The sequence below is a fragment of the Ostrea edulis genome, chromosome 9 (assembly GCF_947568905.1).
Source record: "Ostrea edulis chromosome 9, xbOstEdul1.1, whole genome shotgun sequence".
In the NCBI taxonomy this organism is placed as follows: Eukaryota; Metazoa; Mollusca; class Bivalvia; order Ostreida; family Ostreidae; genus Ostrea; species Ostrea edulis.
In genome coordinates this window covers 41,854,371-41,882,366 of record NC_079172.1, presented here as the reverse complement: position 1 = coordinate 41,882,366, position 27,996 = coordinate 41,854,371, and the positions used below count along the sequence as shown (strand labels likewise).

Below are 27,996 nucleotides of genomic sequence, written 5' to 3'. Positions count from 1 at the left end.
CTAATCATATGAATTTATTGAAGTCTTGGACGGTATCCTATTAATTATGAATACACTTTGTTACACGTCTTTTAACGTCTAGCAAAACATTCACAGCTACACAAGAGTACAATGGAATGACAAAAGATAACAATTGGGGAAAAGACCCATAAATAAGTTGTATAGCACAATCTATGAAATGCGAGCTGTACCAATATCCTCTAACACTGGACGGTACTGTGATGATTGGTGCTCTCTCGACACTGGTAAACGTTCAAGGTGACAATTGTAATGATGAGATCGACAATTGTGGTCCTTCTGGTGAAGATGATGTTTCACAACGTGTTTTGAATATGATCATTTGATGATTTGATGGCACCTGTTGTAACAGTAACTGGAGACTCTGATTAAAGATTCTATTGTTCTGCAGACTTCTGAACATCAGTGAACTTGTTCAGAGTCTATTGAACACAATGTTCTTCTGCTTAAGCATGCAACACTTCGACATTATTTCTATACTGTAACAAGTACTGGTATATATTGTTGAATACATGCCACGATACACTGAAAAATTCTCTGTATTGCAATTCTGGACTCGAGTCGGCCTGTAAATCAGAACAAACAGTTCTCGTGTTTTCTATTCTTAATCTCCGTGGAAACAAAACCACTTCAGGAATCTTCACACATTGCATTTCCTACTCACAAATTCCAGACTGATGTCACGAAAATGTTTCATCTCAAAGCCATCTTTACGAATTCCAGACTGATGTCACAAAAATGTTTCATCTCAAAGCCATCTTAGCTTCGTCCACTGCACACAGAGATGAAGCATTACGTTTTCCCTTGTAAAATCTTGACCAGCTTACTACAGTGTGTGTGTACATTGGTGTTGCCTTGACCGTGACTGCTTTGAATACTACGGTTCACCTGGACAATGTTGGAATGTGTAACGATGGAGGAGGACGGCCGGGGGGTGTTGGCAACCGTCACGTTGTTAAGTTTGTCGACAGCATTGTTGGCCAACATCTCCTGGAAATATAAAGTAAACAGCCAAGAAATATTAAAAGATTATTTAATCTTAAGATCATTACACAGAGCTTCTCCCTGCAATTTACAAGTAATTTAAAATTTATGATTTAACTAAGTAAAGTTTTGCAGCATCTTAACACTACTATCAAACAGCTGAAGTCATGTATAACCCTCCACTGAAATGCTGACTCATCACTAATGAAGCACACAACGTGGCTTCCAATTTTTACTACAAAACTTTGTTTGCAGATGTCCTCAATGGGAATGGAATCTCACCTTTCTCAGTTCGTCTAGCTTTGAGAGACTTCGAAGAGCCAATATTGCACTAATTTGAACTGTCTGTTGTTGTTCATGACAGGCTAGGTCTAACAATCTACAGTTCACAAATGAAAAAATTAATATGTCATTTCTCACTCTCCATTATATACAAATACAAGAAAACACAATAAGAAGCATTATGAGAAACATTGTGCTCTGAGTAGTGGTAGTTGTGGCAAATTCAACATTGATAAATGACCTTGACTTAACACAGCTTTGACCGTGATGTTTAAATTCACGCAGTAAGCAGTCTTTATCTTGATGATTCAAAGTTACCAGCACAACTAAGGTTAAAGTTGAGGACAGACAAAAAGACAAATCATAAAGAAGCTTAAAAAAAAACATTGGCCCTGTTCATCAATCTCAGGAGCATGAAAACTATTGGAATTGCACTTCAAAGATGAATGAGGTATATTTGAAATACATGATTTGTATATTTGTACAGTGAACCTTTCTATGAAGCTTTCCAGCTGCTACAATCTCTGTATTGCAGAGTGCATGGTTATCTATACATGACAATTCTAACCATAGCCCGTGGTCTAAAATCCTTGGATTTGAAAATACTGTATCAGTGGAATTTTTTAGCAAGACACAAACTTAGCAATTTTCCAATAAAATGGGTATATATACATGTAATTATCAAGTGCTAATTTTAGCAACTTTATAATTCCAGGAAAAATAACTATTAACCACAATAAATTGTTAGCGATATTCAATTTGAGCAATTTCATCACGCTCGCTAATAATGCCAAAATTAAATCCTTGCAAAAAATTCTACTTATATGATATATGACAATGGTTGGTTGGAGAATTGTTCACTCATATTGAGACATCACTAGGTGAAGTACCACAAATTTTGACTTATGCTTAGCGCTCAAGGTTGTAGCAGTGAGGGTTCTTTATTGTGCCAACACCAGCCATGACACGTGACCTCCATTTTTAAGGTCATACCCGACAGACCCTTGATTCTCACTTCTAAATGCCAAGCGTTTGGCAAAGGAGCAATCACTAGCAATGTTAATGTCACAAGTTTGATACAGCCAACGTACAGGCAGGACTCGAACTCACAACCTTCTCATTATGAAGCAAACATTCTACCACTGAGCTACCGTGACTGGTTACATGACCTTAGATAAACGATACTCAGTATCATGAATATATAGTACTATACCTGATAATGACTTTGGATTTCTTTAAATCAGGCACCAAAACATTGGAGTGAATTCCAAAATTACCACATGCACCTGTTAAACAAAGAATATAGTGATAACAACATAACTATTTAAGTGTTTTTCATAATGCCATGTTATACAGGTATTGACATGTTCGAGGTCCATACGATGCTTTACCTACTTGAGAAGTATGATATTCACCTTGTCCTCTGGGATCGATGAATGTTATACAACTCGAATAGCAATTGCATCATATCAACCGTGAAAATGTTAACAATTGTATTATCATATAATTGAATAATTCAAACATGGAAACTGGCCAGTAGAGCTTGTGAAACAATACCTGGTCAGCCATCTTGGTTTACAGCTAGAGTGTAAGACCTAGTCAAAAGTGATTGGAGATGAATAACTCCGTTATAACAATTTCTGTGATTGGAGACGAATAACTCCGTTGTAACAATTTCTGTGATTGGAGACGAATAACTCCGTTATAACAATTTCTGTGATTGGAGACGAATAACTCCGTTATAACAATTTCTGTGATTGGAGACGAATAACTCCGTTATAACAATTTCTGTGATTGGAGACGAATAACTCCATTATAACAATTTCTGTGATTGGAGACGAATAACTCCGTTGTAACAATTTCTGTGATTGGAGACGAATAACTCTGTTATAACAATTTCTGTGATTGGAGACGAATAACTCTGTTATAACAATTTCTGAATACCATAGAAATACTTCTTGACAAATCTTTCACAGTAAATAATAAAAAGCAGTATCTTAGTGTTACTTTATAATATGATTAAAGACAAGCAGCCCTTTAAATGTCTACTTTGTAAAGATTTCTGGTTATTTGATACATTCTGCATTACCATATATAATCAATATAACCTTGTAGCCAAAATTCCCAACTTTGAAAATTGACATCCATCTCAGTCTCACAGTGACCCAACCTATCTCACCCTCAGGGTGACCCAACCTATCTCACCCTCAGGGTGACCCAACCTATCTCAGTCTCACAGTGACCCAACCTATCTCAGCCTCAGGGTGACCTAACCTATCTCAGCTTAAGGGTTACCAGACCTAACTCTGCCTCGGGGTGACCCAACCTATCTCACCCTCAGGGTGACCCAACCTATCTCAGTCTCACAGTGACCCAACCTATCTCAGCCTCAGGGTGACCTAACCTATCTCAGTTTAAGGGATACCAGACCTAACTCTGCCTCGGGGTGACCCAACCTACCTCATCTTCAGGGTGACCCAACCTATCTAATCCTCAGGGTGACCCAACCTATCTCAGCCTCAGGGTGACCACCTCCCAATTTTTGTTCCCCTACATTGTAGCTTACCCTACCAAACCTGTTCTAAATACCAAATTTGGTCAAGTTTGCCTCCAAAGTTTAGATAAAATGAAAAGTTTTAGAGTTTTGCATTTGACCAGGTTTTCTATTGCTTATTGGTGGCATTTAATTTTACTGCCAGCATTTTTACCTAAATCTTTTGTTACTCGCAGAAAACATTGAACTTTTAATTACTTACTGGCAGCATTTGCCCTCGTTTTAGCCATGGGATCTCGAAGCAGTTCCACCACTGTTGGCACCACTGGTTTCAATTTCATGTAAAGCTCTGATGAATGGAATGCAGCATTTCCCACGGCATACATAGCACCCTAAGAAACAGATCTATACATAGCACCCTGAGAAATTGATCTATACATGTATAAATTCAGCATATATAGCCCTCTAAGAAACGGATCTATACATGTATAAATTCAGCATATATAGCACTCTAAGAAACCGATCAATACATGTATAAATCCAGCCCACAATCATTTTGTCATAATTTTCCTTTCATTTCTCTCGCAAATATTTCTCGTATCAAAGATTCTTAAAATCAATCATTATAGTGATGAAATCGTATCTTCCAGCCTAAATCAGTCATTTGGATTAGCGCACACAGCCAATGGATATGAAGCAATCACACTTATTTTCTAAAAAAAAAACTGATGAAAAGGAGGGGGTTTAAAATAATGAATATACATATTGTAGAAAAGTTGAAGTGTATTATCCCTCTCTATATAACTTCATATAAATTGTCCTCAGGCCAAAAATAAAAACGGATTTGTTTGATGTACTCCGACCGACCCGTCAAATTTGCTCCTACCTGATAATTTTTTTCAGCAATTTAAAATTTCATTTTTTTTTTTTGGTTCCCTTGAAAAATAGAAAATTCTCCTTATTTTAAAAGAAAATATAAATTCATGACATTCCAAAAAAAAAAAACAACTTACCTACCGACCCACCTTGAAAAATGTGGGTCGGAGTACATCAAACAAAAATATTTTTAATGATGGGCCCACTTTTATGGACTTATTGAGAAATCGTGGTAATAAATTACATTTCATATGGTAAATTGAATTAATCTTATTTACAAAAGCATATTTTAGTTTTCATAATTTAAAAAAAAAAGAAGTTGTTCTGTAGGTAGTGTTGTTGATATAATTTCATTTCGTCAATAACCAAAGAAACCGTATACATGTATGCTGCCAACTTTTTCAACATTAGAAAATCACACATTTTCATTAAAAAGCATAATGCAAATACATGACAACTGGTTAAAATGACAAAATCTTAATTTCAAAAGTTAAGAAATTGCCACTTTATAAATATACAATGTATATAAATAAATTAATTATGGAAATAATTGCATAATAGACATACCATAGAGAAAATACCAACATGAGTTATTGCCCTTGATCACATTTTAAAACCTACTGTCATCAAGCATTACACCTTTAATTTTCTTTTTAAAAATCACAAAAGTCTGATAAAAATGGAAACAAATTTTAACAAGAGCATAGCATATAACACCCCTCAGCAACTTGCATACTTACAAACATTATATTGAACCTGATGTAATTTACATGTAGAACTGTGTGACTCGCTCAACATGTACTAAATCTTTAACTTTGCTACTAAGACATCTTAATTTTTTTTTTACCTTTCTGACATTAGGATCTTCATCTTTTAAGCACTTTGTTAGTGCTACGTAGATTTTGTCTCTGGAAAAAAGATAGGATGTGTATATGTAACACTGCACACAATTCTATTGTGGGAAATTCCACCATTGGCCTCTCTCTCTCTCTCTCTCTCTCTCTCTCTCTCTCTATATATATATATATATATATATATACACACACATCCAGTGTCACCCACCCACCCACATTAAATGACTAACGAAATGAACAACTAAATTGTTAAATTTTTAGGATAACCTGTCCCTTCCTCAGGACAAACGGAAAAATTTACAAAAGATGGTTAAAGATATACAAAAAACACTAGCACTAAAACTTGATGCATCATGGATCATTGGACGAATAGGATGTGTCCTAATTCACTTCCCAGAAAACGATGGTTAGATAGTCAAAAACAATAAACATGGACTTTGCAGTGTAAAATATATTTGTAGATCTAGTGTAGTTTAAATCCTTGCGTGTATAAGGAAACAACAGATTTAATTCAAAAATTGTTACCCCAGCAGAGTGGTTTGATTAACTTCATGGTTCAGTGATTATGTCAATGCCGTACTGATTCATAAAGTACAAGTTCAAATCTGGTAGCAATATTTCCTTACTTTAATACATACACACGTACATGTACATGAATTTTTTTTCTTTATCTTTAGGCTCAGACATTCATCACAATGTTGACATCTATTTGAAAAATAATATTTTCTCCTCAATAAAAAGAATTTAAATAGCTGTGTTGAACAAACTAAATTGGTGACTTTGTTGAAAAATGTACCGAAGCTATCCAAACAACTTTTGTTATAAAGCAGATTGAAAATCACCTGCTTGAAAAATTATTATTTCATGATGGGAGTTGTAGCTAAAACATGATGAGAGTTGTAGCTAGAGAATGATGAGAGTTGTAGCTAGAGCATGATGGGAGTTGTAGCTGGAGCATGATGGGAGTTGTAGCTAGAGCATGATGGGAGTTGTAGCTGGAGCATGATGGGAGTTGTAGCTAGAGCATGATGGGAGTTGTAGCTAGAGTAAGTTGGACTTACTTTTGTTTGAGAGTTGAGTAAAAGTGGTTGTTGTGTTTGAGGAGGTTCCCAATCAGACTACAGATCCTTGATCTGACAGCGGCTGAGTGATGAGACAGCAGGATATTCAGCGGCTCAAAGTCTCCTTCAATCACAAAATCTCAAGCCTCAGAATGTGATTTCCCTCTCAATGAAATCTAACTACAGTTTGCTTTCGCTTTATATCAACTTTTGTCGAATTACAATTTATTAAAATATTTTGAAAGTATCCATTAAGAACAAGATTCCACAAGGTTTAAGTGATGGCAATTACAGCCCAGTTTATATTTGATATCAGTTTATATTTGATAAAATGATTCCTGGTACATTGGTGGTCTGAGCTAAACTGGTTCCCTACCTTTGATTCCCAGGAACACACTTTTGACCATGGTGAGGTTGTCTGGTTCCAGTCTGATAAGATGACCACACATGGAAATGACATCACAGAGTACAGAGAGTGGACTACTTAGCTGTACACAGTTAGACAGGAATGGAATGGTCTATAAGGCAACAATACTCACATAATTAATTTTCATACAATTAAAGTACAATACTTGTACATATTTCAAAGCAAAATTCAAATACAGTACAGAGATGCAGCATGCCAGAAAATAAATTTAAGTTCAGAGATCTGAATCGTGTAAAATTTGATTTTTAATTTATTAACCCGGAATAAGCATTGGCCATTCTATTACTCTGTCTTTCCAATGACTATACTTATTTATAAAAGAAAAACACCAGACTTTAAAACATATGTATAAAATATACAACAACAAAATAAATATGAAATCTATGAACATGGAAATATTTTGAAATCTCCTACAACTAAATCTTTAAGATACCAGTATTTTTAACCTTTGCCAAGAACAAGAAGCATGGAAAATATTTTGCTGCAGAAACAACATACATAGTGCAAGAACAGTAACTTTTACAGTCCACCAACCTTAAAATCTTTGATTGACTGAGCAAACTGCTCTACAAACATCTGGTTCCCCAGCACCAGTCTGGCCAGCAGGCCTATGGGAGTTTCTAGTTGGTCTAGTTGAAGATACTTCGTGCAGGCATAGAAAATACGAGGTAGAACTAGTGTGTCGTGCAAACATCTGCAATAAAGTATCAGTAATTAAAATAAGACAATTCAACAACCTGTTCACAAATAATCAGACACCTGCCACAGTATGAAAATAAAAACCATGATTTCAAAATGATGGGAAAACAGATTTCATTTGCAAAACAGGAAAATAACCAGAAGGAAATTGACAGCTCTGTAGAAAGACTTACTGCTGAACTTCCAGTGAGAGGTCCTCAGCAATATCTACTGCAAACGGGAAACAACAAAGCTGGGTCACTTCTAATATCATATCCACCGTTAGCTGTGGGCCATCAGTGCTAAACCTGCAGGGAAGGAGATGGTTGTGTTAAAAGTGTTTTATACCGATAACATTAGTGTAAATTTCCTCCTTGCATAAATGACCACTTCTACAGTACATTGATAAAAACGCAGTGCAATCTACAGTGAAAACTTAATCAAGATATGCTGATGCTAGAAAAAAATCTTTGAATTAGATAAAAACAAAAAAATACACAGCACATTTTTCCCAACAGAATTCAAAGTGTGATTCCAAACCATTTGATACTGCACAACATCTAGAATACACAAATTTTACAATATTCTATATGATTAGTATACAGTGTGTATAATCCCCAGTTTGTGGCGTATATAACTGTATTGTTTTTGCATGAATTTGGTTTCATTTTTTCACTTTTATACATACTGTAGTTTCATAACTCACCCCTTATACATACAACTCAGGAACTCTCTATGCATGAGGTGCACAATTGTCAGAAGTATGATGCTGTCAGGTACAGACAGGTTGGGGATACACTGGTTTGTTTCCTTGGTGAAAACAGTGACGGCCAACTGCAGGACAGCCATGAGGCCCTGTGGGGATACGAGTGTCCAGTCGGGGGCATGGAATCCTGGCAGTTCCTCACACTCCATCTCAATGTCGTGGATGGGGGCGTTTGTTTCTGGGTTTGTGACCTGCAGGGCTTGGGCCACTCTGTGCCATAAGGTTCCCCAGATTCCTGTTTCTATGTACAACTGTGCAACTGGGCCTTCAGACTGAAAACAGTACCCACAAGTGTGTAATTCAACATTTGCAATACATGCTCCAATACCTACATTGTATACTTTACTTAGAAAATTTCACCCCCTCCCCCTTTACTTTTAAAATTTTTACCCCATCCCATGTAGGGAGATTTAAAACATGAAAAAATATTAACAAATGGTGTATAACTCTTGGGTAGCAAGACAGCTGTGGGTAGAACTGAGTAACAGTCTTACTTCAAAGTCTCTAAATAAAGATTGTGTAGTTCAAATATTTCCCAGCATGCAGTACTAACCTCTCAAAATTATGATAGATTGCAAGAATTTTGATATACCATTATGCAATCAACTACCATTGCTACAGAATATAACAAAAGAATTAAATACCTGTGCTAGCATTTCACAAAGAAGTAACAAGAGGCCATCCAGCACACCGTAATCAAATGGACATCTTACACAGATCTGAAAAAGAGTTGTTTCCCTTTAATTGTGTCAGTAAACAGTGAACAGGTGGCAGCATCAGCATTTCTAACATTCATTATACTTGTGGTCATTCCTTTGTTTATTTCTGAAATTTTTGAGAATGGCATTGGGGACTTTAAAACTAATGAAAAGTAGGTCAAACAACAAATACTGGCACAAATCAGAAAGAAATTAATACAGTCAGCTATTTTATTTTGCATCATTCTTGTTGGAGAGGCTTGGGGTGTCCGAAATATGTGAACAATTATTTGTTTCCAACATTAAATTGTAAAATTTGAATCAACAAGAGGTACTGTGAGCAATGCTCACTAAGAATACCCCCCGCTTACCCCAATCTCCCAAAGGGTGTTGGTAATAGGTATAAACTACCTCTTTTCTGAGTGTAAAAAACAAATCGCATGACAAACCGAACCATATTGCTACTTCGATGTCCAGTGCACGTGACCTTTGACCTTTTGACCCCAAAATCGATAGGGAACATCTTCATTCCATGGGTAGTCCACATGTATGATATGGTGACTGTAGGTGGAAAGGATAACGCTTTAGAGCCCGGAAACCATATTGCTACTTCGATGTCCAGTGCGCTTGACCTTTGACCCCAAAATCGATAGGGAACATCTTCATCCCATGGGTAGTCCACATATATGATATGGTGACGGTAGGTGGAAAGGGTAATGCTTTAGAGTCCGGAAACCATTGCGTCTACAGACGGACGGACGGACAGACAGACGGACAACCTGATTCCAGTATACCCCCCCCACAACTTGTTGCGGGGGGTATAATTAAGGGAGTAAACTTTAATAAATAGATTTAAAAAAAATAATCTCAGAATCATTGTGAGCAAACATTTGAGATTGTCTTACCTGTTGAGGGTCGGTGAAGACAGCCAGACATTTGAGGTTGTCTTACCTGTTGAAGGTCGGTGAATTTGAGATTGTCTTACCTGTTGAAGGTCGATGAATTTGAGATTGTCTTACCTGTTGAAGGTCGGTGAAGACAGCCAGACATTTGAGATTTTCTTACCTGTTGAAGGTCAGTGAATTTGAGATTGTCTTACCTGTTGAAGGTCGGTGAATTTGAGATTGACTTACCTGTTGAAGGTCGGTGAACTTGAGATTGCCTTACCTGTTGAAGGTCAGTGAAGACGGCCAGACAAGCCTGTAACATCTCCTCTGGTTGTACCTCCACCGTCATCCCACAGTAAATCATCTGGCTGAACAGCAAGGCCGCAGCTGCCTAAACACAAACAACAGATACATTATCCCAATCTTCAGGTGTTTCAAACTCTAAATTAACTCCACAAAACTGTGTATTTGAAATACTGTGTGACTGGAAATTTGAAATACTTACTGTGTGACTGGCAATGGTGGACTCCAGAAATATGGAGATCATCAGACCTGCTGCATCAGACAAACTACAACATGAATAAATGGAGGCATGATACTAGTGTGTTTATTTGATTTAATCAGCTGGCATGTATAAATTTTTTGGTTCAACGCAGTCATTTCTAACCTACCCTATCATTTTTTTTTTATCCCTGACCCTAAATCTGTTTTAAGCTCGGGCATCAGATTCAATAATTGTAGTTATCTGCCCTTGGTTAGCCTAAAAATGTTGACACTAGGAAATTTCAGATGTCAAAAAGTACAGACAGTGCCGTAGCTCTGAGTGACATTACACAATATTTAGGTATTATATGCATGTTTTTCTTTAAATTTGAATATCCAACTTATTTCTGAAAAGCATGTAATGGGAACCATACAATTAATTTATTTGTTTTGGCCCGTTAGAAAATTCGATACAATATCTAACAGTAGCTGGAAACTTACGCTGGTGACAGGGTCTGTAGCTGTATGATAATGGTACTAAGGACATGAATCACAGTCTCAATCACAGAATTAATCTCCATGTCCTGAATCTCAACCTTAACAAAATAGAAAAACATCCCTTTTTACACTGGACATCTGGTTTCTCATATCTTCTCACACTGGATATTTGTTTCATGAATTCACAATGCAATGCATACTGGAAAACTTTTTACTCCCATTTAAATTTCAGCATTTAAGATTGATTTTATTTAAGGGTAAATTTGAGACAATGCCATATTAATAAAAAAAAAAAAATACACATTGTGTAGCTCTAATCAGGAGAAACCGAAATAGAGTGAACAGAGATTTATAGCAAGGTACATGTATAGGGGCAAAAAAAACTTTCTCCAGATGTCCCGTGGGGATCTAGATTAGAATATGTCCTCAGTACCCCTTGCTTGTCGTAAGAGGTGACTAAATGGGGCAGTCCTTCACATGAGACTGCAAAAACCGTAGCCCTGTGTCACATGATAAAGATCCCTCCCTGCTCAAAGGCCATAAATGCCAAGTATAGACCTAAATTTTGCAGATCTTCACCGGCAATGGTGATGTCTCTATATGAGTGAAAGATTCTCGAGTGGGACGTTAAACAATACACAACAAACCAGATACCATAAACCATAATAAGGTAACATTGCGGCAATATCAAAGAACAAACAGCTCAGAAATACTAGATGTTGGTGTGTTTTATTTACACAGCACCACAGACAATTAAAATATTACCTTGCCCATGAGTATGCCTAACAGGGATTCCATATGTTTGGTGGAGTTAGAAATATAACCACTGAATGTCTGGGATACCTGGCAGCAGGCATACACAACCTGAAACAGTTAATATCAAGAATTATCAAACACCTGGCAGCAGGCATACACAAACTGAAACAGTTAATATCAAGAATTATCAAACAGCAGGCATACACAACCTGAAAGTCAATATCAAGAATTATCAGACAGTAGGCATATACACTGTACAACCTGAAACAGTTAATATCAAGAATTATCAAACACCTGGCAGCAGGTGTATACAGCCTGCAATAGTTAATATCAAGAATTATCAAACAGCAGGCATTCACAACCTGGATTAGTTAATATCAAATATTATTAGACACCTGGAAGTTGGCATATACAACCTGGAATAGTTGATATGAAGAATTATCAGACACCTGGAATGGTTAATATGAAGAATTATCAGACACCTGGAATGGTTAATATGAAGAATTATCAGACACCTGAAAGTTGGCATTTACATGTACATCCTGGAGGAATAGTTACAAAGACATTTATAGCATAAAAAGTTATGTAATAAAATTTATGAAATATAAATTTTGGTGTTAAAGGTATAATTCTTACTCATATTGTCTAAAATCTATACCTTGAGAATATTTGAGCAGTGAGCTGGATTAAAATCCGTATACCTTGAGAACATTTGAGCAGTGAGCTGGATTAAAATCCATATACCTTGAGAACATCTGAGCAGTGAGCTGGATTAAAATCCATATACCTTGAGAACATCTGAGCAGTGAGCTGGATTAAAATCCATATACCTTGAGAACATTTGAGCAGTGAGCTGGATTAAAATCCATATACATTGGGAACATTTGAGCAGTGAGTAGGATTAAACTCTATACCTTGAGAACATTTGAGCAGTGAGCCGGATGCCTGAGTAATATAATGAACTCATCAGCCAGTAGCTCGGAACCTTTCTGAGCCAGCTTGTCTCCAACGTACAAAGCAATCTGTAAATTATAATTGAAAGTAATAATCAGTCAATAACTTAAAGCCTTTCTGTACCAGCTTATTTCTAACATACAAATCTATCTGTAAATCAAAATTTAAAGTAACAATCAGTTAATGGCTCAGAGCCCTTCTGAACCAGCTTATAAATTACAGAGTATTACATAAATTTGTGTGCAGTTTAAACAACACTTCAGACAACGATCACTGTACAGTGAACAAAGACACACTTGACTGCACACAGCCACTGATCCATTGTCATTTAAACACCTGACCTTTCTCCGGCCATCAGCAGCTTCATCCATCGACAGCGGCAGGGTGACCATGGCTGACACGGTGGTAACAGACAGCTGTATTAGTGACTCCATCCTGTCTGTGGCGACCTCTCCGTTACCCTCCGCTAACTCTGTCATACAGAAAGTACTCTATAACAACTTCTGAAGGAATCAAGTCACCAAACTCTTACCAGTTGATATAAAATATGTTGGAACTTGATATGTAAGGCATTATATATAACATTTCATTAGAAGTACCACTGACCCCAACTACTGAAGGGATTAAATCACACAGAAAGTACTCTATAACAACTACTGAAGGAATTAAGTCATACAGAAAGTACTCTATAACAACTACTGAAGGAATTAAGTCATACAGAAAGTACTCTATAACAACTACTGAAGGAATTAAGTCATACAGAAAGTACTCTATAACAACTACTGAAGGAATTAAGTCATACAGAAAGTACTCTATAACAACTACTGAAGGGATTAAGTCATACAGAAAGGACTCTATAACAACTACTGAAGGAATTAAGTCATACAGAAAGGATTCCATAACAACTACTGAAGGAATTAAGTCATACAGAAAGTACTCTATAACAACTACTGAAGGAATTACGTCATACAGAAAGGACTCTATAACAACTACTGAAGGAATTAAGTCATACAGAAAGGACTCTATAACAACTACTGAAGGAATTAAGTCATTCAGAAAGGACTCTATAACAACTATTGAAGGAATTAAGTCATACAGAAAGGACTCTATAACAACTACTGAAGGAATTAAGTCATACAGAAAGTACTCTATAACAACTACTGAAGGAATTAAGTCATACAGAAAGTACTCTATAACAACTACTGAAGGAATTAAGTCATACAGAAAGTACTCTATAACAACTACTGAAGGAATTAAGTCATACAGAAAGTACTCTATAACAACTACTGAAGGGATTAAGTCATACAGAAAGGACTCTATAACAACTACTGAAGGAATTAAGTCATACAGAAAGGATTCCATAACAACTACTGAAGGAATTAAGTCATACAGAAAGTACTCTATAACAACTACTGAAGGAATTACGTCATACAGAAAGTACTCTATAACAACTACTGAAGGAATTACGTCATACAGAAAGTACTCTATAACAACTTCTGAAGGAATCAAGTCACCAAACTCTTACCAGTTGATTTAAAATATGTTGGAACTTGATATGTAAGGCATTATATATAACATTTCATTAGAAGTACCACTGACCCCCCCCAAATTTTTCCTCTTCAATAAGAATCTCAGCAATCATTTCAATTTTGAGTATGCACCTCTTATCATTCCTAGCTTAAATGTCCCAGGTCCTGTAAATGTCAAATACACAATTTATAAAGAGAAGTATTTGGGAAGTCAAAATTGCTTTCACCTTTGTAAAAGTAACCAATGCTACATCAAGCACACATACTGTATCATGCATTTTATCATCTGGAAAACCTCATAAATACTTTAATATCAACATCAGCACTCATTTATTAGGAAATTACAAAACTTTATAATTCATCCATGCCCTTGTACATATCATTAGTATCCATGTGCATTTATCATAGGTTATATGGTTCAGATATCATCCAAATTTAACACAGCCTTCATATTTAATAAATACTCTCAAAACTTGTTAGAATATAATGGGTAAACTCCACCCTTTTAGTGTTGTCTATTTCACATCTGTTTCACTAGACAATAATGGTACTCACCAGTAAGTATATATACCATATACCATATAATGGGTAAACTCCATCCTTTTAGTGCTGTCTATTTCACATCTGTTTCACTAGACAATGGTACTCACCAGTAAGTGTTTTCAGGACATTGGAGTCCCCCATGGTACAGTTCAATATACAGTCCAAAGTATTAGTCTGTTTGGTGGCCAGGTGGGTGAAATACTGGTTGGCAACCTGTAACTTGTTCCGCTCCATGGCTTCACAGGTGTACATGGCACACTGGAAACATACAGTACTTAAAGCTACAGTATTGTAACAAAGTGGCTAAAAATGCTAAATTCAATCTATCTACAGTATTTATCTGTGACCTGGATGAAATTGCACATTTCCGTTTGCTGTGAAATGTTTTCAAACTAAAGCCTAGAAGAGCAATAAACTAACCAATACTGCTTGTTCTCGGAGTCTCAAGTCTTCATCCATTGCTTGGAACAACAGCTGTGGCACCAGAGACATGAACTGGACCATGGCATCATAATACTCCTGAATTCTACAAATAATTGTTTCATTAAATAAAAATATCCATAACATTCCCTAACACGAGTCTATTTTGCCCTTACTTGATGTATCTTAAAAAGAGTATCTTAAAAATACATACAATGTACATGTGTTGTCTATTTCCATTACTCAACTATTATATCATAAAATACATGTACATGCATGTGTTGTGTATTTCCCCCTCCTGGTGGGTCCCATTTTGAGTCCCATCCATAAAAAGACAATGAAATGGCAATTTAATGCTCTTTCTTCTTTTTTTTCATATGAAATTAACTGCCATTTTCTTATCAATGGCCATTTTCTTATCAGTGTAAAATTTCTGGATCTCTATAACATGTATATAATCATAGATATTCAATCATGCATTATACCTGTACAAATTTTATCAAAACTGTGTTTCTAAGGAAGAAGTAAAAATGTACAAAGTGCATATAACTACATATAGAAAAAAAAACAACCCACATCATGAAATCTTTGAAAAGTATGTGAAAGCCCATTATTTTGGTAGAGTAATACAATAAATAATATTGACCACAAAATCAACTGATAAGGTAAAATCACTACCTCTAAATGTCTTCACAACACTTAGGATTTCATTTTTGGTGTTTCATTTTTATTCTACTTCAGATGCATATCCAGAAAGAAAATGAAGTGTACACAAAGCATGGCAAGGGGTCTGGGGGCCGCCTTGAGGCCCCCAATGGGTCCATGGCAAAGCCCTAGTGGGGACCCAGTTCCCGGAAGCTCCTGAGTTTTACTAATGAAATCACGTATTTTTTGTGTATAGAAACAAGTTTCCTTGACAATTTCCAAACCCAAAAGAATTCACAAAATTATTTTCTAAAGTGTTTTATTAAGCCAACTCATCGTATGTAACTGTACTTGGACTGACTTTACAATTGTTTTACGAATTTGTTTTCTTGTTTTCAACTGGTATACAGTGCTCCCTCGATACATGTATATTGCCAAATTTTGTTCAATACGGCATATATCGAGGAAGCACTGTATATGGAAATGTTACTGATAACAAAGAATATACAATCCGTCTACTGCATGTACATTAATGATGTACATTATAGATTGATTGTATATTGTTTAACGTCCCTCTCAAGAATCTTTCACTCATATAGAGATGTCACCATTGCTAGTGAAGGGCTGGAAGATTTAGGCCTATGCTCAGCACTTATGGCCTTTGTTCAAGGAAGGTTCTCATCCTGCCACACCTGCTGTGACACAGGGCCTCGGTTTTTGCGGTCTCATCCAAAGGACCGCCCCATTTAGTTGCCTCTCACGACAAGCAAGAGGTATTGAGGACTTATTCTAACCTGGATAATATTCAACATGAAGTTAATGATTTGAAATTCAAAAAGGACTTTAAATTTGATTGAATGGACATTATGATGCTGATTAAATTATAAACCGGGACTATATTATACAGTTATTTTTTAGGTACAACTATTTTAGCAACAAAGACCCCCGTGTCTCTTGCAAATGATATGTATGCCTTTGCGCTCTTGCATATAGACATCTACACGCCAATACTTACACATCTTTCTCTATATCATCGTTCCAGCTGATTTCACTGGCAAAGTAGGCATTCAAAGTGATGACCAGGTCTATCAAAATCTGCTGACACCAGGGTTGCTGAAATCCAGATGTCAACAATTATTCATGAAATGTATATTACAAAGTTGCAACTCCATCTTTCTTCTCAAATTCTTTATGGTAAATTGCAGGTACTGTACATGTACTTTGACAAAGAAAAAGATTATCAGGGTTTCATAATGATCTACCAAATATTTTCCCATATACAGAGCATGAGAGAGTGTTCCAAAACTAATGTCACTTGCATTGCATCTAACATACTACAAATACTTTTATCATTTAACTTGCTCTGCCCTTCAGAAAACACTCCATCTGTCTGAATACAACTTTTGAGTCAGCCAATCCACTTTTGGAAGCACAGTTCATGCTCTTCAATGGGGACACTATCCAGATACTGATAAACAGCAGATCCAAGGGTATTTTTAAAATGCATCTCTTAACAGGTAGATGATATTGGAGTTTGAGAAAACAGAAAATAGTTCCAGGGGACCAAATCTGGTGAATACAGGAGATGTATGAATACAAAGGGTGTGGGAGGATCATAAATTTATCCGAATGACATTATTTTTGGAACACCACTCATATATTAGATTAAAATTGTGAAGTTAGTTGTATATTTTTCCACTGTACGAGAGACTGCATTGTTATCCTACCTGTTTGACTTTGTTCTTGTCAAGAATTTCAGCTAACATATTCAGCGGAAGCTTAGGTAAAGAAAGTGCCTTCACAAAGTCCAGTATCCACTTCAGCTCACTGAGAAAGTGAAACTAATACAATTAAACATCGACTCCCCACAAACATGGAGTTAATATCCATACTCTGTAGCATAATGAAAACTGAAGGCAACATCACAAAGAGATTATCTTCGATTAAAAGTATTACATAGTCTCTGAACTACAGTACACACACCATTTGGAAATAACTCATTTCGTTGGGGAAAACAAACCACATTTCACAATGAAACTAAATACAGATGCAAGTTCATTTGAATGACCTTACCATTTCAGTGTCACTAGGTTGGTAATCACCCTCAGCACGGTCTTTAACCTCGCTGCTCCCTCCAGCATCCCATCCAACACCTGGGCGGAGCTGTTCTGTATCCGGGTTTTCAGTTTGGTTTGGAATTTAACATCCTGTAGGAGTTTCAGGGCCACATCTGGATCCCCTTCTTGGTCGGTTTGTTCGATTAGTCCCTGCCATTCATCATCACTGTCCACCTCCTGGTATATTAATTATTATTTTTTAAAATTACTTTCAAAACAATTATCATCTTCATCAACTCTCGTAAAGACTGAAATTCTTTATATTTTTAACTTCCTCTTTACAATTCTTATAATACATGTACAGATTAATTTCTCTTGCAATGAATTCATAATAACAAAAGACAAGTTATCTCCCTTACACTAAGAAGCACAGATTACGTTAATTATTATATTAAAAAATTTGGCAGTTTTCCCTTATTTTCATTACAAAAACAGAACATACCTATAGTTTCATAAGTAAAATTTTGGATATTAAAAAAAAATCTTAATAGCTATTTTAAACAGAAACAATTTAATTAAAATTAGATCTACCATCCGCTCCCCAGTTTTCGATACATCGCGTGGTCCACGTGACGTATCGAAAACTGGGGAGCGGATGGAAGATCTAATTTTAATTAGATTGAAACAGAAAGTAGAGAAAGTTTTTATAGAATTCCTTCATCTCCGTGAGCAAATACAAATTCAAAACAATTTACCTCAGTTTCCAACTTGACATTATCCACGTGAGATTTATTCCTCTTTTCTTTGCTTGGACTCTTCCTAACTGTCCGTCGTCCCTCAATCTCAATACTAGGGTATTCTTTCTCATAATCTTTACTTATTCTGTCTGGCCTTGGTGTGGGGCTTACAGCCTATAAATCAAGAAACAATACATGTACAAGATCCATAAAAATGCATACACTACAAATACATATTAAGCAAACAAATTTTGTATTTTGTGCAAAATCGCTCTTCTGATAGCTGTGCATACAACATGTACACAGATCACATTCTGGTATGGTTAATCTGCTCTTTAGATGCAGAATTCCACATGTTATACATTTAGGACATCTCAGTTGTTGTTGTTAATTAATGACTGGCTTCAAATTAAAGCAGTTTGGTTTAATGGATGAATGATGTTGTGATACTCTACATACAATAATACAGAAAATACATGTGTAAACATGAAAATGAGAATCCATTTATTTACAGTAAAACATGCTTATAACAAATTCACGCTTACATGTATAATGAATTCATGCTTATTGCAAAGTGATATTCATTCCCCTGACATGAAAATAACGAAAATGTTATTGGATATAACAAAATTTGGTTATAACAAACAGTTTTGCTGACCCTGGAGGTCCTCTATAACCATTTGAAATAACCATGTTTTACTGTATAATGAAGTTTGGTTGTAATGAACTGTTTCACTGGCCCTGGAGGTTCGCTATAACCATGTTTTACTATATAATGAAGTTTGGTTATAATGAACTGTTTTTGCTGGCCCTGGGGATTCACTATAACCGTGTTTTACTGTATAATGAAGTTTGGTTATAATGAACTGTTTTACTGTATAACAAAGTTTGAACAGTTTTTCGCTGGCCCTGTAGGTTCACTATAATCGTGTTTTACTGTGCTTGGATTATATAAGTTATTTTTAATGTTATTATTTTACATAATACTTTACAATACTGTTTAATTCGAAATTTCAATGACTCAGATTTAAGACTGTTTTTTTAAGACTAGTATCTGTTGAACAGATCAACATGTAAAAATGGATGTACAAGTACACGACACAAGATCCAACATAAAATGAAATCGATTAATTTTATGTCACTACTTACGTCTTCTCTCACATCTGTCATCTAAAATAAGAAATAAAACAAAAACACAAGGTTAAAGCCACACAAGGTTAAAACGGGTCAATTTCACAACACAAACTGGCCAATTTTCTGGATTATCTAGATTGTATAAGTAAAACTTAATAATTCAATTCATCAAAAAAGCAGACTGGATCAGAGATTAGAATTCTTTTTGAACTTGGATAATAATTGTCACCGATCCTTCCAGAAAATCGGTATACTGCATGGCAGTCATGATGGTAGTAATCAATGTTAGTCAACAAGACAAATCAAATTTCAATAAAGCATTCAAAACATGTACTAAAACACCTTGTAAATATCAACATGTACAGGCATTTATTAATATCTACTAACATATAATTAATGAAATGAATAAAGAAAACTCGCCACAATATCGACTGGGGAAATATTAAAATAGAGAACAAAGACATGCACAATACACCATATTGAATCCATATACACGATATTGACTTGGGAGCTGGGAGCCGTACCTTACTGAGTCCTGTATCATCCCACGTCTCCTCCCCTGCCCGCTGATTGGCCTCCACCTCCTTCTGCTGTTGTTTTACGTCTAACTTGACCTCAGGCTTTTTGCTGGGACCCCAGGCCTCCTTACTTGCAGCCTCTTTTTCAGCACTTGGTGCATCTTCATCGTCTTTCTAAAAATATTCAATAAACAACATGTGTTTGTGAGACACTGATGCCCCTGCCCCTGGATTACAACAAAGTGGAACCAGGTCAAAGGTCAATGTTAAGGTCACAAGGTCAAAGATTCTGGTGTCCATGATAACGTCAATTTAAAACATTTTAAATCAGGTTTTATTCATACAATAATGTCACCTTTTTCACATCACAAACCTTCTTCTCCTCCTCCATCGCCTTCTTTCGAGCCTTGGCCAGGATTTTTGAGGTCCCCGGAGGATGAGCCTTCTCTTTGGATTGCTTTTCTTTAAGAATCATCATGGAAGCTGTCAGAGGCTGCGTGAAGGGGCTCTGTAAGTTAGCATCCTCCTCTCGCACTGTAACATGAAACTGACCATGAACCTCATGTAACAGAAATGACTGGCCATGAACCTCATGTAATAGAAATGACTGGCCACGAACCTCATGTAACAGAAATGACTGAGCATATGGATAACTGTCTATGATGCAAATTGGTACATTTAGATTTTTGTGGTACACAGTGTCCGTAAAATAAAAGACAATATAAATTTCTTACATTTATCATGCAACTTGATACAAGTACAACATTATTACCAAGATGTTATTTACTGAGGACAGTGTAAAAATAGAAAATTATATATATATATATATATATACACACACACACACCCTTCATATAACATTAATTTTCAAATAAAGGGACAAAACTCCTCTAAGAGAGGTTGAAATGGATCAGAATTCTGATACTATACGTATCAAATGACTAAAACAGTACTTTATCATATGGCATCTGGTTTTTAAAAAATCTGTAACACTTAAATTTAAATCAAAAGAAGAATTACAACTTTTAGTCCTACCATTAATGCCTTCTGCTACAAAAGGATGATGTAGAAGATCAGGCCAAGCCAATCGAGATCTTGGGTTCTTTGTTAAGAGACCCTGAAGGAAGTCCTTGAAAACAGAACTCATGTTCTTTGGCCATTTGACAGGGTCCTTGATGATCAGACTGACTAACTGGAAGATACTGTTGGTGTAGAAGGGAGGGGTACCAGTAAAGAGCTCATACAGAATACAGCCGAGGGCCCTAAAAAATAAAAATAAATTATACTTCAATCTATTGAAGAAAAGAGGAACATATTAATAGCCCTAGGGGTGTTAGCAATCCTCATTAAATAAACAAAGCACTGAATTAAAATTGAAGAAAAGGCATCTTTGTATTATATTCTTTTTTTTTTTTAATATGAAGTATTTTCAAGTAATTTGAGCAAGTGTCATTTTCATGTTGATTATTGATGCAGGGTGATCAAATTTATTTAGTAGAATGTGGATTGCTCTGGTTTTATCCATTACCATAAATCTGCGGTGTGATCGTATGGTTTTTCTTCAACCAGCTCTGGAGACATGTACAATGGTGTACCCTATAAAGTAAATAGAAACACAAAATCAGCTTTCTAAATACATGAAATTGTGCTTGTAATTCTAAAGTCATGTTAAGGTGTCTTATTACACCTTGAAAGAGTTTTTCAAATCAGCACACAATGATTATGAAAGATATGATATATAATAAGTGTATATGTCAAAAAGGCGGAAAATATGCAATTTTAGATTTTCAAAAATTATGAACAAAAGCCTCTGGTGGATTTGACAGGGATGTGACTGAATTCCTCAGAAACCAGAGGAAAACTGGTCAAAAAGGGAGGAAAACACCTCACCCTACTTGGGAAAATATCATTTTCTGCCACTTTAGATCAAACCCAGAGTGTTTAATTTTTTCGAAAATTAAGCAAATCAGAGGATTTCCTCTGAAAAGAGGAAATATCACACCCCTGATTTGAACTCGGGATCTGTGGTTCACCAGACTGGTGCTTTAACTACTGAACTGATGATAGACAACCAAATTGATCGATACAAACAATTTCACAGAACATTTGAATTGCCATCTTCTTGTGATGTCGTGTCATAAAGAGTATAAGCTTTAGTGTAGCAAACCACCTAACAAGATCACTTTACTGATACAACAGCTTAAAGTTACACTTAATTAAAATTAAATTCCGAACCTTAATGGAAGTAAGCACAAGGGTATTGAAACTCATAGCTCTGGCAAATCCAAAGTCACAGAGTTTAATGATGCCCGACTTCCCGAGAAGAATATTCTGAGGTTTCATGTCTCTGTGAAGGATTCTGTGCGAATGTAGATAATACAGGGCAGACACCAGCTGGCAAGCGATCCGCTGGACTTGTTCTTCTGGGAGGCTGCCATCGTCTTCAAGAATTTGAAATAATTCACCTTCCGCATAATCTGTCACTACCACAACCTACAAATGAAATCAATGTCTTGATAACTGCCATTCTTCAGTTTACTCATTATCAGAAGAAACAAACTCAAAAAAATTGTATTAATTCTAGAATAACATCTGCTAATTTCTTGACAATATAATTAAAACCTGTCTTACGACATGAAATTACTATACACAATCATGTGTCAAATCAATGAGAGCACAAGGTGTATAACCAATGAGAGCACAAGGTGTATAAACAATGAGAGCACAAGGTTTATAACCAATGAGAACACAAGGTGTATAACCAATGAGAACACACGGTGTATAACCAATGAGAACACACGGTGTACAACCAATGAGAACACAAGGTGTATAACCAATGAGAGCACAAGGTGTATAACTGAATGAATACACTGTAATTATATATACACAAGAAATACTAAATGCACTTTATGGAAACCTCAAGAGAAATCTCTTTTTAGTTCTATTTACAATTCATATATATATGTACCTCTTTTCCGGTTTCAAAACTATCCAACATTTCGATAATATTTTCATGGTGCAAGTTCCTCATAATGTCAATCTCTCTTCTAAGATTTCTCAATTCTTTTTCTGGCTTTCCCACTTTTGGAATAAACTTCAGTGCAACAACCTATAAATAAAAAATGAATTCTATTGGATATTTTGACAGAAGTTGAAAAAAAATATAAATTATATACTGTACAAATCATGCAACTAAGACATATTTTGCAATGAGCACTTACTTGTGATGAGTATTTTTTGCGCCCCTTGTACACTTTTCCAAAGGACCCTTCACCAATGATCTCCAATACATGATAATTCTCCATATTTCTGTAATGTAGACAACTTCGAAACATGAGACTTTGTATACTTGTACAAACCTGTCTGTGCTTTCAACATATTCTGTGATGACATTTTTTTCTCCAACAGCAGGCTTTGCAAGCTATGCTAAGATAAAAGTTATGAACTGAACTATTGATGGAATTTAATGGAATCATAGTGCAACTTACTTGACATCTGGTAACAGTCAAAATTTAATTGATGATTTATTTGCTTTTTTTCTGTCTATAATCTATGTTATAGAGGGTGAAGCAGAGTTCTCTCGATATATAACAGCTACCTAAATACGTATTTAAAAGAAAACTAATGAAAAATCAAACCATACATATGGAACTTGAAATTGGGTCAAAATGGTGTCAATTCGAATGCAAGCGATAGGACATGTATTTCATCATTTTGAATCTTGTCAACTCAAGTTCTCATTTTGAGATGTTACACAAAATCCATAAAAGCATGTAATTAAACCATATTTTCTCAATCATAATTAATCACTCCTTGATTGTACCAGGTCGCAATGCACTTTTTACATCAATTGCATTATATTTCCCCGCATTCAAAGAATAAGCGGATCATACGTTGAAAGTCATGTGACATGATATTAAGATGCTTTAATTGTAAGTCGTCTGAAGTGTCCATACATGTACGGATAACTTTTAAAAAAAATCTTGTTCTGGATATGAATACTACGGTGCCCCAAATTACCGAAACGCCTGTGATTAACCGAAATGCCCCCAAAAATTACCGAAATGCCTGTGATTTACCAAAATGCCCTCTAAAACTACCGAAATGTCCCTGTAAATCAATGTTTGAAGATAAAAATTGAAAGATAAGGGGTTGATTGTATACATTCCGGCTGAATGCATCAAGTGTAAAAAAAAAAAAAAAAAAACCAATGTCAAAATGACGATTCAGTGTTGTAACTGTATTAGAGATTAATTAACTCAGATAAAATTTCAGAAAACTATTTATCTAATATATATTAAAGGGACTGATTCCTGATTTTCCTCCAAATTTTGTTTTTCACTTTACGTGATCAAAATCTATAGTTTAATATGTTTTAGAAGGTTTCACCAAAAAATTAAGGTTATTCATCATGATGGAAGCTCATCATAGAGAAGAGAGTTTATTATTTGTTTTGAAAACAAAGATTGAGGTGTGTTATTGTTTACAGGGTTTTCAAAATAAATGGCTATTGATCCAAGTTTGTTATATATATCAAATCTCAAGTATACTTTAGGTAAAATGTGTCATCTAAAAGTTAAAATTTGTGATTGTACAAAATTACAATTAATTAACATTTCACTGGTTTGTTTGTTTACATAAAAAGACCCAAGTCTTTGTTTACATAACACACAATCAAAGCTAAATATTGCTCTTATCCTTGTATTCAGACAGTCCGAATTTTGGTTGTCAACATTAAATGAGATACATTTTTGATTTTTAACATCAAAAATGAAAAATATTTCTTTCGAAAAACATGAACCAGTCCCTTTAAACCAAATGTTTATAATACTCATAAAACAGTGAACAAAATTAACAAAGAATAATTCAAACAAGTATTATATAGGGAAAAAATACAAGAATTATAGGGAGAAAAACTGGTGACAGATTTTGCTAGAGTTATCGTTTTTTGAAACATCGTCATTGCAAGAATTGAACACAATTTTCTATATTTATATTTACAACCTTAATTTAGCATTTAAAATTGAACATTATAAACTTCATGTGCTTTAATGAATACGTAGGAATGGGAATTTTGGTAGCTTTAAGGAGCATGTCAGTAATTTCTGGAGGCATTTCGGGAAATCGCAGGCATTTTGATACTTCGGGGTACCCTAAATACTAATAGACGGCAAAGCCCTCTCACGACCCAAAGGGAGCTCTCCCTATAGGTAACACGTATATACATGTTTAAAAGGAAAATATAGAAAACTAGTGAAAAATTAAACCATACCTATGGAACTTGAAAATTTTGGTCCCAATGGCGTCAATTCGAATACTAGCGCGTGGACATGTATTTCTCCATTTTGAATCTCGTGTACCCAAGTTCACGTCGTTCTGAGATGTTTCACAAAATTCGCAAAAGCATGTAAATCTTATTTTCTTTATCATATATACGCCCTATAATTACTCCTGGTCTCGATTAACGCAATTGTACCTTGTCTCCTCCTATGTTTATGAATTTACTAAACACCGACGCTGAATATGACGTCACAATGCACTGTTTACATCAGTTGCATATAGTTTCCCACGTTCAATGAGTAGGCGGATCAAAAATGTCTAAAGTTAGAATACTTTGATTGAGCTCTGTCCTCACACGTTAAGTGCTACCATCGGGATATTTTTTGTCCTGTTATGGATTTACATACTAATGCTAATACTTTTAGCTTCACCCTCTAACAAGGTCCAAAAGTCATATGAGAGAAAGTGCAGCAAGACTGTGCATCACTTTATGACCAACAGAAGTTAGATAAAATTAGAGTCTACAAAATTATCCAGCAACTTTCTAAGTTCTTCAACTTCCTTTTCTCATTGAAGAGAAATTTGAGCACATGGATTTAATTTGTTGCACTCACCATGGATTATCAGGTGACGGGTGGTTTCGTCCCAATTACATATTCGCACCTAGTGGATTTGCACTTTTACCTGTACGCCCCAAGTGGATTCGTCCTGAGTGGTTTCGCCCCCATTGAGTATGTAGCAACAGCAGTCGGAACGATTGATCAGTGCATACTCTCCTTTAACAATGAGCAATTGAATTGAAATTAGGGGATGAATGCTATATATTAATTTACCGACGCCCAAGGTATGTTCATTTTGATCATTATACCAACAATTTTTGAATGTTTATATATGGCAACAGTGGTTGGGACGATTGATCAGAGCATACTCTCTTTTAACGATGAGCAATTGAATTGAAATTAATGAATACTATACAGTATATTAATTTACCGACGTCCAAACTATGTCCATTTCTATCATTATACCAAGAATTTTTGCCATGGCAAGTAGCATTCATTGTGGAAAATCAGTAAGTTAAAATTGTCATATGAAACAGAATTAGCATTATGTAGATAAAATTAGTGTGTCTATTATGTGATTTTATTAATCTTAGATATATTTATATAAATTTCAAAATGAAGAATTCAATTTATAGCATAAACTTAAAGCAGCAATATTTAATTAAGTGAAAGTAGTTGATCATTTTAAAGAAAGTGAATTTTGAAATATGTTAAATCGTTATAATTTTAAGATATGTTTTAAAAATTGTTATAGAGGACGAAGCCCTCTCATGGCCTGAAGGGCCGTGAGAGCGGAGCTCTCCCTATAGGTAACACGTATATACATGTTTAAAAGGAAAATATAGGAAAATAATGAAAAATTAAACCATACCTATGGAACTTGAAAAGTTTGGTACCAATGGCGTCGATTCAAATATTAGCGCGTGGATATGTATTCCTCCATTTTGAATCTCGTCTACCCAAGTTCACGTCGTTCTGAGATGTTACACATAAAATCCGCAAAAGCATGTAAATCTTATTTTCTTAATCATATATAATCACTCCACGATTAACGCCATGTTTTTTGTTGTGGTTCAAACGCTTTGATTGTAAATTTGCTAAATAACGACGCTGAATATGATGTCACAATGTACTGTTTACATCAATTGCGTTATATTTCCCGCGTTAAATATATAGGCGGATCAAATGTCCAAAATTAGGATGCTTTGATACAGCTCCGTCCGCGTGCTAACTTTGGGTTGTTTTTGTCCTGTTTTGGATATAGATACTAATGTCAAAACTTTTTTGCTTCGCCCTCAAACACGGTAACGCCGTAAAACATATTATTATTGGGGCGAAACCACTCGATTACTACATCGGGGCGAAACCACTCGACTCTAAGGCAATGTTCTACCTTATGTTACCTGCATTGAAATTGGGACGAATCCACTAGGTGCGAATATGTAATCGGGACGAAACCACCCGCATTCGATTATCATTAGGTGCACAAATGGCTACTCTGCTACGAAATGTGGGTCTAGCCTCAGTTTTTGAGAACTGAGTAAAATAAATCTTATTTGAATGCCATTAAAAATCCGACAAGAGTTCGTAATACAGTGGCGGGGCTGCTTAAAATATTAAAACGAACCCTTAATGGCCTTATGATTAATTCAATCAGGGATTAAATTCTTAAATTTTAAACATCCAAAAGATGTCCACCAAAAATTTCTTACCAATTGTTTGCAGATTTCCTCTTCAATGAAATGCGTACATACATCTGCCGCGCAACAACATCACAAAATTTTGCTTTGTTTACGGTTACCAGATTTTGTGGTCGCCGCCATTACGTTTTAGTGCGCATGCGTCACATTCTGGAGA

General features: G+C 35.5%; 1 protein-coding gene across 3 annotated transcripts; it reads right to left on the bottom strand.

Moving 5' to 3' along the window:
* LOC130050148 (serine/threonine-protein kinase 36-like) lies at positions 1 to 27,992 on the bottom strand. 3 transcript variants are annotated; one of them, XM_056149257.1, is made up of 32 exons: positions 27,852 to 27,992; positions 23,521 to 23,608; positions 23,268 to 23,408; positions 22,535 to 22,792; positions 21,828 to 21,895; positions 21,335 to 21,561; positions 20,673 to 20,833; positions 20,306 to 20,473; positions 19,797 to 19,817; positions 18,666 to 18,821; positions 17,927 to 18,147; positions 17,581 to 17,680; positions 16,869 to 16,966; positions 15,209 to 15,314; positions 14,896 to 15,046; positions 13,058 to 13,188; positions 12,677 to 12,784; positions 11,772 to 11,870; positions 11,010 to 11,104; positions 10,531 to 10,594; positions 10,306 to 10,416; positions 9,085 to 9,159; positions 8,381 to 8,712; positions 7,869 to 7,982; positions 7,531 to 7,690; positions 6,946 to 7,087; positions 6,570 to 6,693; positions 5,502 to 5,562; positions 4,041 to 4,170; positions 2,498 to 2,570; positions 1,285 to 1,381; positions 1 to 1,008 (listed from the first exon to the last, which is right to left on the bottom strand). In XM_056149257.1, exons 2-32 carry the CDS (start codon positions 23,602 to 23,604, stop codon positions 811 to 813), a joined length of 4,074 nt encoding a protein of 1,357 aa, XP_056005232.1. In that variant the 5' UTR covers positions 23,605 to 23,608; positions 27,852 to 27,992; the 3' UTR covers positions 1 to 810. The 3 variants fall into 3 exon arrangements, with proteins under 3 accessions (XP_056005232.1, XP_056005233.1, XP_056005234.1); XM_056149258.1 differs by lacking the exon at positions 27,852 to 27,992 and adding an exon at positions 23,788 to 24,590; XM_056149259.1 differs by lacking the exon at positions 19,797 to 19,817 and having other exon boundaries at positions 27,852 to 27,978.
* Positions 27,993 to 27,996: the final 4 nt, after the last annotated feature.